The sequence below is a fragment of the Puntigrus tetrazona genome, chromosome 9 (assembly GCF_018831695.1).
Source record: "Puntigrus tetrazona isolate hp1 chromosome 9, ASM1883169v1, whole genome shotgun sequence".
Lineage (NCBI taxonomy): Eukaryota > Metazoa > Chordata > Actinopteri > Cypriniformes > Cyprinidae > Puntigrus > Puntigrus tetrazona.
In genome coordinates this window covers 19,794,548-19,813,957 of record NC_056707.1, presented here as the reverse complement: position 1 = coordinate 19,813,957, position 19,410 = coordinate 19,794,548, and the positions used below count along the sequence as shown (strand labels likewise).

The 19,410-nt window shown below is 35.1% G+C and overlaps 1 protein-coding gene across 1 annotated transcript in view; it reads left to right on the top strand.

Annotated features, from left to right (window-relative positions):
* The window catches only part of glsb (glutaminase b), a 33,224-nt gene extending 15,518 nt beyond the window's left edge, over positions 1–17,706 (top strand). Inside the window, 16 exon segments of the mRNA XM_043248998.1 lie at positions 15–73; positions 4,491–4,523; positions 4,624–4,682; positions 4,823–4,889; positions 5,405–5,455; positions 6,059–6,104; positions 6,107–6,142; positions 6,145–6,216; positions 6,219–6,232; positions 6,999–7,107; positions 7,110–7,129; positions 9,437–9,529; positions 15,200–15,261; positions 15,344–15,420; positions 15,791–15,854; positions 16,432–17,706. Of these exon segments, the coding sequence (XP_043104933.1) occupies positions 15–73; positions 4,491–4,523; positions 4,624–4,682; positions 4,823–4,889; positions 5,405–5,455; positions 6,059–6,104; positions 6,107–6,142; positions 6,145–6,216; positions 6,219–6,232; positions 6,999–7,107; positions 7,110–7,129; positions 9,437–9,529; positions 15,200–15,261; positions 15,344–15,420; positions 15,791–15,854; positions 16,432–16,588 (1,019 nt within the window). The 3' untranslated portion in view covers positions 16,589–17,706.
* Positions 17,707–19,410: the final 1,704 nt, after the last annotated feature.

Sequence of the window (19,410 nt, the reverse complement as noted above, 5' to 3'; positions counted from 1 at the left end):
CCATTTTTCCATAGACAAACCCCATAATCCAATGGTGAACGCTGGTGCAATCGTGTGCACCTCTTTTATCAAGGTACGGTTTATTTTAATTTTCGTGTTAAAGTTGTTTTTGACTACTTTTTCTAACTGTACTCACATTTAGCTGATTTGAATTAGCTAGATCAGATTATAACATTTTTTACTGCTCAGAATATTGCTTATAAATGTTTTTGAGACATGGCTGTAGTTGTATTTTGAGTAAGTGATCGTGATCAGTGCTGCCTCAGACTTAAGACCAAATGACAATCAGTCTGTTGTGTAGGTGGTTCTTGTCTTTTCTCTGTGTTTTATTACTGTACACAGTACACCTACTCAAGGCCTCCACTTTCATTGTGAACTTAAATGTGTGAGTTCATCCCGCTTGCAGGTCCATTATTGTTAGAAGTCTGTTAACAATGAATTTTGAGTAAAATTCATTCAGACTTTCTATTATACACATTTTTTTCCACCCGCTCTTGTGACTTAGGCTGGGTGATAAAACTAAATAAATAAATAATTTAAACAAATTACACACAAAAACTATTTAAAAATTATCTAATTTAGAACCTAATCAGTACCATAAACAATATATAAAGTAAGTGCTGAGAACAGCGGTCTATAGAATATAGTATACTGTAGTATGCTTGAATATTGTTTATAAAATGTCAGAGCAGCTTAAGGAAAAAGTATATAATCTTATATACTTATATAATATATAATCTAATTTCATTTCAGTACTTCTGAGTGTTTATTAAACCCACTTGTTCAGAAAAAGATATGAAACAATATATATATATATATTTTATGATTTTTCTTTTTAGACTTTTTGTTATTTGATTTTAATGTAACATTTTATATACAGTAATTTTTTAATAAAAATCTTCTAATTACTTTCATGACAGAATATACATTTAAATATACGGAGGTCTTACAAAAGAGGCAAGAAATCATTTAATCAAAGTTGTGAAATTGTATCCAATGTCATTTTTACTACTTGCTTATTTAAACTTTTTATTGCTTAAACTCTTTGCAATAAAATCAATATGATATTCTAGATATTCACATAGTTGCTTGATTTTGCATCACATGAAAATCATTGCAAATATATTGTGAATATTGGTTGTATCGCCCAGCCCTACTTGTGTCTTGGTAAAAAAATATCCTTATAAACTATAAATGCATCATATTATATATTTAGAGTTTTTGTAGTGGTTTCATGAAGCCTGGCTGGTGGTTTCTTGGAGTTGTCTGCACCTTTTGGATGTGTTTGTGCTACAGTGGATGCACCTTGGTCTTTTATGTGTTTTAATCCATGTGCAAACACACAAGACAAGAAAACACTCCAGCTGGGGTAATGGCGGTTTTGTAATGTAAATGTCGATGTTGTAGATTCACAGGTTCTTACTGACTGATGCACATTTGACACAGTAATATATGCTCACAGTTGAGCCCTTGTATACATATGCATGTGTGCGTGTTATGCAGAGTGATCAACAAAACACACAAACACACACATACATTTCTAAGATGCAGGAACTATTTTCATCCTCTGCTTGCATAAGAAAAACGTATGTTCGTATGTTTATGCATTCATTAGGGCTGTCAATTAACATAATTTTAGTTCAATAAATCAAAAAGATAAGCAACCATTGTCTAGACATTGCAACTGTTAGTGATGTACAGTACTGTTCAAAAGTTTGGGATCAGATTGTTTTGTTTTTTTGGATCAGATAAATGTTTTTTAAGGCTGCATTTATTTAAATAAAACTATAAGAAAACAAATATTACTATGTAAATTTTTTTCTTTTTAAATATGTATTAAAATCTAATTTATTCCTGTTATGTAAAGCTGAATTTTCAGTGTGACATGATGCTTCAGAAAGTATTTTAATATTCTAATTTGTTATATTTTATGCTGCTTAATCATTTTTTGGAACCTATAATACTTTTTTCAGGATTCTTCCATAAATAAAACATTAAAAAGAAGAGCATTTACTTAGAATAAAAATAATACACTACCGCTTAAAAGTTTTATTTTTATTTTTCTTTTTTAAAGAAAACATAACGCTTATTTAGCAAGGTGTTAAATTAATAAGAAGTGATAGCAAAGATTTATATTGTTAAATTTTTGAATAAATGCTGTATCTTTAACTTTTTATTCATCAAAGAATCCTGAAAAACAAGTATTACAGTTTCAAAAATATTTAACTGTTTTCAACATTTGATAATTCTAATAATAAATCAGCATATTAAAAAAATGCAGCATTGCATCACAGAATCATTTTAAAGTATATTAAAATAGAAACCATTATTTTCTAATGTAATAACATTTTCTATTGTAATAACAGTTTTATTCTGTATTTTAAAAAACTAATTAATGTATGATTTCTAAAGGCACATGTCTAATCAATAATTTAATCTGTAATGTATTTTATTAAAACTTCTTTTGTGGGCTTTTTATATCAAATTTGCAATTGATTAATTGTTACAAATCATGCACTTAATTTGATGAAAAGTCAGTTGACGGCTCTACAATTGGTTTTAACTCGCACCAATCCACACATTGTAAAGGATGCAGCGTCACTCTCTGTGACGAATGTTGGGCATCCTGTGAACAAGTTCAACCTCACATCTCCCATCACACCTAAACTCAACCATTGTGATTGCTCTTCTCATATTGTTCTCCTGTGATATTGGTGTGACGAAATGTCTCTTTACCCTCTGATGTGTTCTGGTAGGTCAGTGCTGAATGTAAGTCATGCCTGTCGGTTTCCTGTGCACCTAAGCAACGCATGACATCATTTCCTCCTGTTCCTTCCGAGTCCTTGAGCACCGCCATGAGCGTGTACTAAAAGCGTGTGATATGCTGTTGAAGGCTCTGTGTGCTGTTTTATGTTGTTGCATATTTTGCAGACGTAGGATCTGTGGGATTTTTTGACCACTGCTGCAGGTCAATGACGTTGGTAATTTTTCCTTTCCATTTTTCCTTCCCTCCCCATGAACAAGCCTGGATACTAAAATATCAGTAGTGCCATTGTGTTCCTTAATAAGGCGGCGACTGCATAAAATAGAGCATCTGTGCAGGACAAAATGGTCTTTAGTGCTGGAAACTACAGAAGCCCACAGAGGCCATGTGTTATTATTTTATTATGCCTTTTTTTATAAGATCAAATATACTGATGCATAGCCTTCGTGGGTTTCTGAAGTGAACTGGGTATGCAATACATTGAGCATTTGTTTTCATACACCTTGTAAGAAATAATGTTCAGCAGGGGTGTGAAAAGTACAAAGACTTCGTGTTTGCATTTTAGCGTTGGTTACTGTGATTTTAATTCAGTATTGTTTAAACACACTTATGAAACAAAATTTAATTGTAATTAAATGGAATAAAGAATTGAAATGAAACTCGTTCTGACTATTTAATACGCAAAGACTAAATATTATTTGTATGCTTAAAATGTATATGTGTATTGTGGAATGCACAATGCAAAAAAAAAGGATTCAAACTTTTGAAATAAGCAGCACTTCAACAACGAACAACAATTTTACTTAAAAAATGATTGCTTTAAGTGCACATTCTGAATCTTTAATTGTAATAAATTGTAAAAGTACCACTGGTTTTTGTCACTGTAATGTGTTTTTGTGAATTAAACTATTACTTTCATACAACAACAAAATTCTCACCTAAACTTTTTAACGATAGTGATTATACATATAAAACAAATGTATTGTCAAGCTTTAATGCAATTATACTTTTCCCTTTGTGAATGCAGTGAGGTGAGAATACAGTTTTCCCAAAATAAAACACATAAATATAGTAATCAAGTGCAATTATTTGAGTACTTTACACCCCTGGTGTTCAGCAGTCTAAACAGTCAGCCAAACAAACACATTAGTCACTGTTCATTTATGGCAGTAATGCAATCAATCTCGATGGCTCTTAACTCTTTGCATTCGTTTGACGGGTGCCTCAACCCACACTCAGTCTGGCAGAAAGTCGTAGGTTAATGGACACTGATCCACACTCACTCAGAAACGCATCAACACACAATGCACAGATCCTCCTCACACATCACCTTAAGACGTTACCAACCCTGCTGATTCACATCCACTCTGTTTTTGGATCCACTTCTGTGTTTGGCCTACAGGTTTTCATGAACACGTTTAACTCCAGCCTTTGCTCTGTAGCGGTTCATCATCATTTCCTTTGTAGAGCATAACAGTACTTTACTGTAGCACACATATGAAATGCTTATGATCTTCTTATTGATTTCTAACAACAGATTACTAACTGATTTTAGTATTGTACTGGTAATATTAAAGGAATGAAATGATCCATTTCCTTATTGCTAATCCGTATGAGTTAGTTGCTATTCTGATTTATGTTTTTCCCCATGATGCTTAATGTGTTTTTATCTCTTTTTAAAGAGAATATATTTATATGATTGCTATTTCTTTCCTGTGTCTTTCAGCAAGGGGCAAGCAATGCTGAGAAGTTTGATTATGTAAGTAATTTATGAAAACATTGTGATATATTATTCATAAGTACTGTTGTTGTTGTTGTTGTTGTTGAGTTTGATTGACCTTTTGATTTCTCTCTTGCAGATGATGAACTTCTTGAAGAAGATGGCAGGAAATGAATATGTTGGTTTCAGCAATGCCACGTATGTTGATTTACCAGTTTTAAAGATTTGATCTTCGATACAGTTGGCAAACAGAAAGTCCTCTTTTGTCTGTTTTATGTCATGAATTGTGTTGTTGGGTTTGATTTGAGGTAACTGATTATTCATGTCAACTCATCTAGATTTCAGTCAGAGCGTGAGTCAGGAGACAGGAATTTCGCTATTGGCTATTACCTGAAAGAAAAGAAGGTTAGTATCTCAGGGAGCTTTTGATGTGATTAGGTGATTTATTGCACCCAATCATCTCTCTGTTTCTCTTCACATACACCCTTTACATTTTACATGCTGTTACCTTTTGGGGCCATCCGCACAGAAAACGCAGGCAGTGGAAGGAGGATATGCAATAAGCAAGGCTCCGAGACATTTTGAACTTATAAAGGAACACACTACTCTTTTTGGAAATATACACGTTCTCCAGCTCCCCCAGAGTTAATAGGTTGAGGGTAGTTGGGGGGGTAGTTGGAAAATGAATCTATTTCCAAAAAAAGTGGAGTGTTCCTTTAACAGTGTTTTTAGGATGCCGTATCATGCATAAAATACCTCAAAAGATGCAAAAGGCAAGGGCAATGAGTAAAAGGTGTCATGAAATGAAAATTAGCTCAGACAGTGGAATGGGCTAACATTTTTTTAGTGTGAATGGCCTCTTTGTCCATTTACTTCCAGGAGTGGTTCCTTGTTTTAATCTAAATTTCTGTTGTATGCAGTGCTTTCCAGATGGTACAGACATGACTGCTGTTCTGGACCTCTACTTTCAGGTATGTGGAGACATGCCTTTCAGTTACTGCCAGTCTGCAAAAAACACTACCAAGACTTCTGTTATGCTGAATTGGTTATTTTAATATTAATGCTAGTGTTTAATTTTTTTGGTTGATGTTAGTGTTCTTAAAAAAATTATACTCTAAACTTCCCAATGGTAGTATTACCAAACTAATCAATACTTAAAGAAACTGCATCAGAATTGGAATCAAATCAATGCAAGAGCTTGTGAATCAGAATTACAGAACCTGTAAATCCCTGTAGACACACTACAGTTGAATGGTTATTGGAGAACATAGAAAGCTGATTATTGGCACTGATTATTTCGACACGGCACAAACATGGCAGGACTGCAGTGACTGTGTGCCTAGACTCCTGTCATGTGCCTCTGAGATCATGCAGCATGTGTAATGGGATAGTGCAGCTGATGGCTTTCTCGACACACATACACAGACGCATACCCACACACGTGGTCAAATTGTTAGGTGTTGTTTTCTGTAAAATCCTTGAGGACAGCTGTCAAACAAAGCATGTTGAGATAAAAACTGTTATTTGGTTTAATATTATTTCTTATTCCTATGTGTCTGTGTCTATGTGTGTAGCTGTGCTCCATCGAGGTAACTTGTGAGAGCGCTAAGCGTCATGGCTGCCATTGGCCAACGGCGGCTTCTGTCCAATCACAGGCGAAGCGTGCTGAGCCCAGAGTCCGTCGCGAAACACCTCAGCCTCATGCACTCCTGTGGCATGTATGACTTCTCCGGCAGTTTGCTTTCCATGTAAGTTATTGCGCATTCATATTCACACAAATAAACACAGAATCTCAGTAGTTTACACAATTTGTTTGCCAACTCAGTTCGAGCACTGTTTTATCACATCATTTGAACATTTTTTCTTTGAACATTTCCTTTTTTTTTTTTTTTTTTTTTTACATTTTTAAACATTGCCATGGTAACAAAGGAAATAATGAATGAATGAAAGATTTAAGGAATACATGGATAAGTAATGGGTTAATGGTAATGGATAATGGTTAATGGTTAATGGATTTACTCTTTTTCTGATCCTTCCACTCCATCAATCCATACATTTTCAATCTCTAATTGAAATTACTGAAAAAATATGCCCCAACAAATATATATTATACTATGTCTAAACATGATATTACCTAACTATCCAAAATTGAGAATGACAAAAATATATATATTTTAAGTATTGAATGGCTTTGTCCAAATGCCTTTTTTGCATGCTCTTAAAAGTTTAAAGACAATTTGTATTATTTGTGCTAAAGTACACTAAAACTCAGATTCACTATACGGTTGTACCAATTTAGAATGCAGTATTTCAGGATGAAAACCTGTGTTGTTCACTGCATTACAACATAATTGTGGTTTGCAAACACCCGTAATTTAAATAATAATCAAGTCCATTATAGAACATGAAAATAAACCAGGCTATTATTTAACTTATTTAACCCCACCCACATTCATGTTATGGTTATCCTATTTATCTGTATGTAATGTTTTAATGTTAATCTATTTTGTTCAGGTGGGTCTTCCAGCCAAGTCAGGTGTGGCTGGAGGTATTCTGCTGGTTGTGCCCAATGTAATGGGCATCATGTGCTGGTCTCCTCCATTGGACAAACTTGGCAACAGTGTCCGGGCATCCAGTTCTGCACGGTATGTCAGTGTTCTTGTTTGCAGACACACTTACACACTCATAAACACTTTCGTTTCTAAGTTAAACCTATGTACTGGAAATTACGAAAAAATATTTGAAAGTTTGCCAAGATCAGAAATGTATAGTTCTGGGATCTATACATAATATAATAAAATGAACAAAATCAATAATATATGTAAATTAATTGAGCATTACGATGATGGCATAATACGGTTCTTTTAAGGAAAATGTAAGATTGCAGACCAAAGTTGCTGTAGAAAATTCAACTTTGCTATCACAGGAAGAAACAGACAAAGGGAAGAACAAAAAATTCATACCGCCTGACAAAACTGAGTCAGTTTAGTTATTTATGATTTATTTTAAAAAATGTTTTAGAGTTAGGTGGAAAGACATATGTTCCAAATGTTTTATTTTCATTGTTTTGTTAAGCTGTAGCACTTGCCCTAGACGCACATCAGGCATGAATACAAAGAATGGTACAGAATGTTTTTTATAAATGCTTTTTGTCATTTATCATTTGTCTTATCTGTTTGTTGCGGTTTTGATTATGTGACCTGGTCATTTACGAGGCCTCTTATCATGTACTCGTGAAAAGATCAGATTCTGTCTATGTTATTTTAGGTCTTTCTGAGAAGCAGCACTTTAAAGTCTGAATAGCAGTACAGCTTCTCAGACCCTTGTTAAAGGTCAAGGAGTCTATAATTACTCCGTGTGTGTCGTAAGGAAATCAGTGCCGCCCCAAACCCATGTCTTTGATTCATTAGTGGTGATAGTCTGACTCAGGACGACCCCAGCAAGGAGACCAGAGTTAATTGGTGGAGTTAATTCTTGGGTGGGAAATATGATTAGAATTTTAGATGATTTATATGAACAGTTTTCTACTGTCACACAGCCAGTGGTGAATTCAGAGCCCCAGTGATAATTGAAAGCCTTTCTGTGATCAGCGTTATTGTGCCAAAAGAAAGGTAACAACTGGCAAGAGGCCGAGGGTCACAAGACAGGAAAAGGAAATATTAGACCTTAGACGTTTGTGCCAGACCCCAACAAATTCAGGGAACACTTTCAGCCGTAGTTTATAAGGGGAAGTAGAGTCTCAAGGTCAGCTTCAAGGTTACTGCACATTACACAAGTTTGATTATTAAAGTGAAAGATTATTATTAAATAACATACAGTATTTAATATAAACGTGATCCCGGGCCACAAAATCAGTTATAAGAGGCACGCTTATATCTTTAGCAATAGACAAAATTACACTGTGTGGGGCAAAATTGCAAATTTTTCTTTTAGGCCAAAAATCATTTAGGATATAAAATAATATTATTACTGTTGTTATTGTTATTATTATTATTAAACAATGATAAAAACCACAATAGCTATAATAAACCATTATTGTTGACGTTATATAAATATACAAATAAACTGTATTAAATAATTATATAAAAATAATTGTAAAAAAATAATAATAATAATTATATTTTTATATGATTAATGCAAAAATATATATATAATTAAAGATTGAATTTAGTAGTACTAGTAATAATAATAATAGTTTTCAATAATAATATAATACCATTATGAATTATGATATTATAGCTATAATTAATATTGTTACATAAATATACAAATAAACAATAGTAATTATAATAAATAATAATTATTACCCTCATAGTGCAATAATAACGGTAATGGTTTATTTGTTAACTTGTTAGTTAATTTGTTTGGTCTGTACAAATAATATCTTAAGATAAAATCTTATCTTACAGAGATTTAACACATGCTAATTTGCTTCTCTGTTCTCAAGAAAGACTTTAAGGAAAAATACAGAAAAACAAAACAATAAAAAAACTCAAAACCTAGATATATATTAATAGATTATTAGATTAGATTAACATTAGTCGCTCCTAACCTCAAATCACAATAATAAATATTTTAACTGGAACTATTCTATAGTTTAAGACAAGAACCACGCTATTTCCTAAAGAGCAACTCACTTTTAAACCCCCAGAAATGTCACCTTCAACGACTATTAAATCTGATCACGTGGACTAAACCTCACTGAAGCTGAAAACAGGATCCTGAGAAGTTGAATGACATTGTGAAGGAGGTTCATTTCAGCATTATGGTACAAAGGGCTTTAATGAAAGCAGGCGGTTTCTCCATGCACTGCACACTCTCCTGTCACTAGCAGACCACCTTCAGACACTCAACACAGTCCTTCAGTGTGTGTGTGTGTGTGTGTGTGTGTCTGTATGTGTTTTAAGCCTTTGACCTCTCAGACTGACTTATGGCTCTTTCTCGTGCTGTAGGATCTGGTGTCCTTGTTCAACTTCCACAACTATGACAACCTGAGGCACTTCGCCAAGAAGCTCGATCCTCGCAGAGAGGGAGGGGACCAGCGGGTGAGTGCCCTCTTCCATTTGCCCGCCAGCCTTGCCCTCCCCACGTGCCCCATCGATGCGTTACACCACGTCTTGTATGAATGACTGCATGTAATAATTTACTCAAGACTCAGAAGCTGAGAAAGTACTGCAGAGGAAGCTTATTTCCACTAAATGCCTGCAGTCAACCGTACACAATCACGCCCCCTGCAGGAGCATTTTTACACTACATGCGTAGACAGCTAGCGACTTCACACCCCAAAGAGCGTAGCTGGTTTTTGGCTGTTTTTGAGCAGCGGTTGATTCATCATCAAAGTTCTCAGCTGTGCACGAGATTCTAATTTTGCATGTCCATTGCCATCTCCTGGTTTGCCATGGTTTTTTTTTTTACGTTGTTTTACCCCACGGTTTTGTTTTGCTTGCTTCAGTCTGCATTTTCAGATTTGTAATCAGAAGGCCCAGACGGAATCTGTTGGCTTTTCGCCCACATTTCGAATAGCGATGGATATAAACATGGTAAAAAACTAAATGTGCACACTCTTATCTATAGCTGGAAAAATAAACAGATTATCTCAAATATTTAAATCTGAATACAGACCCGAAAGGCCAGTTTTCCAAAAGAAAAAGAAAAAACTGCAGTGATATATTATGGGGTCCGTGGTGATGCCATTTGAGGTTTTTAAATCCAAAATATGTAATTTATGGTTTTGAGTTGAGTTTTGAGGGTTTTTGTTTTGTTTTTTTTTAACTGAGCATAGTAATAATACAATTAATAACACGCAAAGTTGTTGTTGCAAACTAATTTAGTAAATATACAGTATATATTCAAATGAGTTGTTTTATATAATCTGTATTTTTTATATTATTATCTTATTATTGTCTATTACAATATAATCAGAAATATACAATTTTATTATTATTGTTATATGAAGCATGTGTATTTTTTTTTTTAAAAGGAGGCTCTCTTTGTGATAAGACCCCAAAACTAATATGTTCTCTGTGTTGCTCAACACAGCAGTACACCTCTGGACCCCAGGATAACCAGAGCCTTTCAAAAGAGCTGGCTCTCAAAGACACTGTGTGGACAAAAGTCTGGCCTACTGAGCACAATGAGGACAGCTTCACTCCATGCTTTATGCAGTTTATCCAAGAGATTTTCTCTGTTTTGATTTCTTCAGTCTGCATTCTTAGATTTATAATCGAACAGGCCCAGATGGTCTATGTATACTTTTTCGGCATTTAAAAAAATCTGTGGAATGTGTGCAAACATGGTTTGAATATCACAAAAAAAAATTATTAAAAAGCTGAATACAAACCTAATTTCGAAATTAATTGACTTAATAATAATAATAATAATAATAATAATAATTGCAAAATAAATAATGTATATACTGTTATTATATTAGTTACATTATTCAACCAAAAATAATATATATTATGATTATTATTGTTATTATTAATAACCTGCACAGATTCCGTGTAGGCCTGGTCATCTGTTAATTATGATCATGACTTAAATCAGACTACTGCAGCTTAAACGAGGCATGTGCAATTATTTTGAGACAGACCTCTTATGGTTATTTTGTTTTAAAATGTTGAAAAATGTGACATTTTGCCAGCCGTGTGAATACGAGGCCTCTCTTTGCGACCGCGCTTGTTTTTGTTGACTTTGAAATCTGTTCACACGTCACCGTATTGAACAGTGTGAGCCACACGCGTTCCCCGGAGGCCCCTAAAAAAACTAATCTGTTCTCCGTGTTGCTCAACACAGCTGTACACCTTCGGACCCCTGGATTACGAGAGCCTTCAGAAAGAGCTGGCTCTCAAAGACACTGTGTGGACAAAAGTCTCGCCCACTGAGTGCAATGAGGACAGCTCCACTACTGTAGTCTATAGGATGGAGAAAGTCGGAGAAGGCAACTAAAACGGATCTGACTCACCTCGGCGAGCTCTTTGACAGTATATATTTATGTACTTCAACGATTATTTATTTTCAATGAATCTCATTCTGCGCACATGTTAGTTCTACACCAGTCTCGATGAATATGACTATGGTAGAGGATATGTCTAAAGCCTTATGCCTTGGCCTGTGTTTATCTATCTGTGCTAATGTTTAAAAGCATAGCGGAGGGCTTTATTCTTCACTTGGAATGCATGGACTCTAGATGCGGTGTGGTTTATAGTCACAGACCAGCAGGTGTTTTTTCGGGGTATATTGAGCATTGGCTGCTGAACAGAGACTACAGGTGATTCTGTGTTGCTCTGTGATTATATATTGTGGTCTCGCTCGTCTTCAGTGAGGTCTTTAGCTTGGTGTTACAAAGACATGGACTTTTTCTAAAACTTCTTGTTACATGTGCTGTGACTCAGCATGGCCTTCACTCTAAAAGAAAGCAAACATTCGCTCAGAAATTAAAATTCAGTCATTTTTATTCACCCTCGTGTTCTTTTAAGCCCATATGTCGTTGGTGTTTCTGTGGAATACAAAATATATTTGTAAGAATTCTTTCATGCTCATTTTTTACAGTGTTCCATATGGAATATCATAACAATAACCATAATAATTGTCCATCTGGATACTTTTTTTGTGGGAAAAAATAAAAAAATTTTTTTTTATATTTCCTTTGAGTAATTATCATTATCTTTTAATAATAACACTTATCAATCACTATTGTTTAGCATTGATTCATCTTGATTTCAGTCTATTCCTAAAACAAAGCTGGTATATAGTTGGCCAGCCAATGAAAGCAACCGTTTACACAGAAATTAAAATTCGGTCATTATTTGTTCACTCTCATATGTTATTGTTTCTGTCACACACCGTCATTTTCTTTCAACCTTTTCCCATATACCAGTAAAAAAATCTCCATAGAATTACAATGTCCATCTGGCTATAATTGAAGTCTCGCGAAGCCATATATTTGCTTTTATAAGATAAAAGATGGACATTAAAGTGTTTGAAAATAGCATTTTGGTGCAAATTTAGTATCTGAGTTCAAATGCATTATCATTGAATAACACTGAATAAACGTTTCTCGCATAAAGCTATATTACTTGGAAAGCGTGTGCCAACTATGGTAATACATAACCTATTAGTGATATGCATATGACATAACACATAAAGGAGAAGTAGTGTTTTTCTTTTTGGCCAAACGTTTGATTAGGGCACAGTGTGATTTGATCGCGACCGAAGCGTAAAGTTAAAAGGACCTCATGTAGCACCTGGGTTGTTCATTTTCAGATAAGTCACAGAGCGTTCCTGCTCAATTGCTTGTCTCGGAGAGGACTGTTGTAATGTGCAGTGTTTGCATCACAGAGCCGCTCTAGTGCTGCTCAGCAGCCAGCTGAACCCTGCTGTCAGAGCGTCTTTTCAGTGAAATCAATAATGTTACAAACCTTCCACCTGCCCTCAGTTCCGTTTCCGTCTGTATATCCTCATATGTTATCACTAGAAACATTTATGCACCTTATTAATAGCTCAAAATGTTGGTTTATATCAAACTAAGCCTGGATAAGCTTCTGAAGTGGTTTTATTGGTGGAAAGATGCTGACCTTATCAGGAAGATATTAAGTATTATATGTTTTTTCGTTTTTTTTTTTTTATGTGTTGCAAAATTATTTTTTTTGCCTTTTAAATTTAAATGTTCATTTTATGTTCGCATGATTCGCTTTGCTTTCACAGGCTTGTATATTTCTGGGTTTTGTTGCTTAGTTTCACAAGTGTGTGTTTTTGTATTATAATTTTCACGTCTTGTTTTTGGCGCTGCTTTAGCGGAGAAGTGTTTTTCATGCTCAGCTTTAACAAAACAGTCAAAATATGAGCTCATTACAGTCTGGCTTGAGCAAGCAGCTCGCTCTGATTACTTGAACAGCTGTCAAATACTTCATCACTTTATATTATCATCTGGTTTTACGCTGTCATAACAGTTCCGTTTGCTTTCTCATTGTGTATTTATGTCATTTGTTCTGGTTTTCTTTTTTTGTATCATTAATAAATGTATTTAATCTCATTGTTACCCAAAATCAGTTGTGTTCCGTTTTTTTGTTTTAGAAAATGATGAGGCAGTATGTTCTTTCATCATTTTTATTAGTTTGTGTGCTGATATTATTTGTCTCAACAAATAATTCTTGACCGCTTTACTTAAAAAGGCCTGCAAAAACAATTTTTCTATGAAAGGTTTCTCATGTTCATGGACAATATGAAAGTTGCAGGGAATTTTAAAATGGTTTTCCATTAGATTTTATTATACACCCAATATATGAAGTGTATAATTGTTATATAGATCTATACTAAATGTTTTTCAAAAGGTTTTTGGTGAGCATTTTTGAAATCTTCATCCAGTAATAGTGCACTTTATCCAGCAGAAGGTGTTGGATTTTTTTTTTTTTTTTGAAGATCTGCCATCCATTGAAGCTCTGCCGCCTTCTGTTGCGCTTCGTTGTAAGCTAAGTGTTTATTCTGTCTGTGCAAATGCAGCTATCATAGTTCCTATTCTCCTGTTCTCATAAACATAAAGCTCATAAAGCTGTTCTTAAAGCAACGTATGAAGTAAATGACCTTCAAGCAGTTTGTCTAGGTTTTCTAGTTGGCTTAATCGGAAGCTAACGCGCACATTTCAGGAGAATAATTACACATTAGCAGACAGGAATAGTGTTTTGTGTTTCTATTTAAGACATTAAACTGACTTAGATGTAATCAGATTATAATTAAACACACACGCAAGGATACTCTGACATTTCTCAGATGATCTTTAGGCCTAAAAACACTGACAGCTTCTCCCGCTGTATGACTTCTCTCAATGTTTGTGGGAAGGAAAGCAAGAATACTCTATAATAGGAAATAATAGTGAGGTACTGAAGTATAATTAAATAAAAAAAAACGTTAAACATTCATTTTAATGATTACATCTGAATTTGCTCGATCATTACACGTTAATTTTTATGTAATCTTTATATTTTTCATCTAATGTTAAATACCAAGTGTTTATGTGTTGCAAATCTGATTATGTTAGTAGTTTAACATCAGGTGGTCATCAGAGAACATCAGAGAATGGCTTTGCAACACTTCTTTGTAAGTTGTGTGTGTTTGTGGTCTTGAAAGTTTGGGGTTTTGCTGACTAACATCAAGGGTTTCCGATGCCCCCTACTGATGCCTTTCTGTCCCTCACCAGAGCTTTTTTAGATATTAAAACGCACGAGTTTTTCGCATGGCTTGCTTGGCAAATTTATCTAGATCCAAATTCAAATCAAATGTATGCTGCTGCTACTAAATCAAATTTAATTATTTACATGAGATTTAAGAAAAGGTCTTTAATACAAGGTGTTGCATGGGTTCTTTCAACTTGTTTAACACACACACACACACACACATATATATATATATTGCAATCTAAGAAACATTCAGGGTTCCTGCTAATTTTTATAATTTAATGGGTTTTATAATGGACTTTTTTTCTGATTTAAAATGCAACACACGGCATTCCTGCGCCTTTCACTTTTCAAGAACTGTTGAATTCAAGTGTTCCAATTTCAATGCACTTGATTAAATTTTTCACTGTCTTTTTGCTGTTTCCTCTCACCAGTTCTCTATTCCGTCTGTTAGAGCTAAAAGGAGACACTCTGGAGGCCTCGGTTTCTGCCCACCATAATAACTTATTTCTATTCCACAAAGGCTCTTTTCTATCATTCCAGGTGAAATCAGTCATCAACCTCCTCTTTGCTGCCTACACAGGAGATGTTTCTGCTCTCAGAAGGTACGGGGTTCTTCATTGCCTACAAGTTTTTGAAACGTTTTCTGTTCTGCTTCCGTAATATTGTTATTATGCGCGACTGCAGGTTTGCGCTGTCCTCCATGGACATGGAGCAGAGGGACTATGACTCCAGGACGGCGCTGCATGTAGCAGCCGCTGAGGGTACTAAACTTCACGTGTTGTCGCTTATTAGAAGCCAAGATCCAGTGGTGTCTGTTAATTTGGTATTTGACTGTTTGCATAACTGTAAGATAACAAAAAAGACGACAAACAGAAAGCTTGTCACTACGCCATGTAAATTTAGTAACGGCACCACTTGCTCTAAAGTTTATTTTAATGATGATGCAATATGTATATTTTTTGCAGCTTATTTATGCCTTTTCAGTCTAGTTTAATCACTATAAACATAGGTCATCAAATAACTGTGTTGCTGGGGGATTAACTGCACTTTTTTCAGTACACTGCATTTTTACATCTGAAGTTCCATCTGTAGCATGCTTTGCATGAATTAAACTGTTCCTTTTGATTTTAGGACATATTGAGGTTGTGCGTTTTCTGTTAGAGGCCTGCAAGGTGAACCCTGGTCCTAAGGACAGGTGAGCAGACGCAATTTCTTAGCCTTTTTAGTTTGGAAATGAAGTGATTGGAAGACATCGGGTTTCTCATGATGGTCTTGGAAAACATTTCCAAAATTGATAAAATCCTAAGAAGTCATATACAAGCCACGAAAATAGATTTCTAACAAGAATTACATAGTGTGAGTGCAGTTTGTCAGTATTATTATTAAAACCCAATTTTGATTGTATGCATATATGTGCATATAAGTGTTTTTTATTATTATTAATATTATTGCCTTATGACTTATATCATCTCTATATGATGAATCATTACACAGGTTAGGGGGGAAAAGCAATGTGTGTGTGTGTATACACAATTTACAATAATATCTCCAACGTTATAATGTATTAGAAGTTTAAAATATATTTATTTGTATATACAGATACACACACATTTTACGCTTCACATGTTTTTAATTACTACTGCAATTACCATTATAATAGTATTGCAGTAGTAACACGCTTCTGTCTTAACACTAATACTTGTTATGTTAATGTATATCACGCACGCTAATAAAACCAGTAGAAAAGATGTCATAACATTTGCGTCCTCCAGGTGGGGCAACACACCTATAGATGAGGCGACACACTTCGGTCATCACGAGGTGCTCGCGCTTCTGCAGGAGTACAACGATAAATACAACCCACCGGCGAACACCGGCGCGGGTAAAGAGAGCACCGAGAAAAATCTGGACGGGATGCTGGAGACGTAAACATTTCCTGCCAGCACGAAAAGACACTCTTCTGGATCTCAATATCAGTGTGTTTTTTTTTTTGGTGTTTTTTCGTAGTTCCTGTAGTTTTACATGCTTTTGTGAAACATTTTTGCCTTGATCACAACTTCTTCCTTTGCGAGAAAGGGTGTAAGTCGTGGTGGCCACGTTTAATGGAGTATGTTCAACCCTGTCGTGCCAGTGCAAAGTTGACTCGGGTGTGATGAATGATGACTGCATGTCATTGCTGTCCCGAGGGTAAACGGTAAACCCGAGTATAGAATGATACCAAACAATCTTGTTTAAGAAATCAGGAGCCATGCAAAACAGGACACGTTCTTTGAATAGAAATTGTCACGGTTACGCAAACACTTAAGAAACTTTAAAAGCTGCTGGCCGACATATCTTCTTTCTTTATGCTGAAAAAAGTAGCAATACGAAAATCGAGAAAGGAGGTTATTAAAGTTCCATTAACGAACAATTGGTCGCATTTTTTTTTTTTTTACACGTGTAGGCCTATTGCTTTTTTATTTTATACCTCGTTATTTGATCATTTGAACCACTGCCAAATGCATCGTTATTTGTGTTAGTCTTTACCGTATTATCAGGTCAGTGCACTCATATTTGAAATATTTACGGCATTTTGAGAATATTGTAATCTGAGAACAAAAGTGATCAAAAATAAAAACTTTACTGCTGATGTGAAGTCATAACAAATGTAAATTGGCTTATTCGTTATTGGGTAAAATGTAAACCCTCCATTATTTATAGGTTATTCAGTATTCATGAATGAAAGATACTGCGTTTGTGCAAAGCATCTGTGCATTTACGTATATTTTATGAAGTGTTAAATAACTGTAAATGTAGTTTGTATTGTGAGACAATTGCTTTAGCGGTAGAAAGACGATGTCAGCTTCTTCATATGGACCAAACACTTGAAGAAAGATTACATTTGTGTCAAAGTATATGAATGTATACTACACTTCATTATTCATTGAAGCATATAATTCTTTCTGATTTCTATTCGACCGCATCTGGCTGACTTAAGTCGGTGTGTGTACATGTGCAATTAAAGCAATTTATGTGCAATAATAAATAAAATTGTGTTAGTATTTAAAGAGTCTAATTTTACTCGTGCATCCTATACGAATGTATGTGTGTACATAAAACTGAAATTCTGAATTAACTCCAAAAATAACACAAAATAACACAATAACCTCAATAATCTGCATAAGCCATGTTCAAGCTGAACCATGCAGAAGGAATTCTTGCTAGCACACTAGCAAGAATATTTTCCTATATATGTATGCCTTTTATCCGAAACAATGCATTCAAGATATACATTTTATCATCTCTAGGAATCAAACCCGCAACCTTTGAGTGACGTTCAATCTTGTCAAACCTGTCGTCTTCATTGACTTGCTATACTGTCTTAGATTTTCAAAACAGAAAGCCTGCCTTCATTTATCCCTCCTACAGATAAAAGAGAACAGAATATTACAGTATTCCAAATGTCCTAATGGTTGCGTTAATACCAGGACAAAAGCACAATTTCTCAAAACAGATACAAGTAATACTACATATTGCACTTTATTGTTTTGTTTTGATTTTTTTTTTTTGTTATCAATTTCCCGATGGAACGAACTGGGAAAGGTAAAACGAACTCATTCTATTGTCTTTGTGTTAGTTCAATCGTAAGATCAATAATGGCTCGTTATATATATGAAATCTAAAAGTGCAAAAGTTTTACCCTCAGATGCACTGGTATAGTAACGACCAAAGGCAACCTCTCTTGGGATGTTTGGGTGAAGGTAGATGAGACGATTCACTGGCTCTTTCTCCATCGGTGATGGTATAGTCACGGATGACGTTGGGTAAAGAGATGCTGTTCAGATCTGTTTTAGTGTAAGGCTTTGTTGAATGCACCACGGGTAATCTCATAAGAGATTTTTCAGACACACCAAGATAGTTATCAGAACATTAAATATTCCAGTTGAAACCAGCACAAACCATCCTGTGAGCGCTCGACCCATGTGAAGGTGATTCCTCCCCATCGAGAGCTTTCACTGAAGCGCAGAAGGAAAGTGCCGGGGAGTTTGTCGCTCAACAAAGCCTTCTCTCTTTCCTTACCCATAATGTACCTATACACAGTGAACAAAGCCTGAAATCTAAGCCCTCTCTCAAATTTCAAACTCTTTGGAAATCATCCATCTCTTGATCTAGTTTTGACATCAGTGATTTTAAATGGCATCGGCTTTTACATGAATGACACTATAGCAGCATTCAGACAGTGAAGGATAAACCCCTTCAGATTTCTTACCCCTCGTTCCAAATGTTGGACACGTATTTTTTCGGAAAAGATCTAGATGTTCATATATCCAGCACCAGACTCCGCAGAAGCTTAGATAAAAACACAAATTTATTCTAAGCAGTAAAATATGATATAAAAAAAAAAGGTTAGATCACAGAGAATCACACGCTACCACGGAAGTGTTTAGTTAATGCCTGCTCTTTGCAGTATTGTGTGTTTTCACTAAGTTTTGTTTTATCGGTAAATCATGTGGTGACAGCAGAGGAACAAACAAAAGCGAGCTTGTTCAGGAAAGCGAAAGCAGCTTTCCTGTTTACTTTTAACTATGTGCATCTACTCAGTCACATTTCAAAAGTTAAAAGAGCGCAAACAAACTCGCCAGACAAACTTGTCGGAGTTCAGAGCTCGTTTAGTGGCAGAAGAAAACTGCCAGCTCAAGACCTTTGAAAGCTGCTCCCATTTCACAGGTGGAGGATTCAAGAAGAACGCCAGATTCTGAGCGAGATAAAGG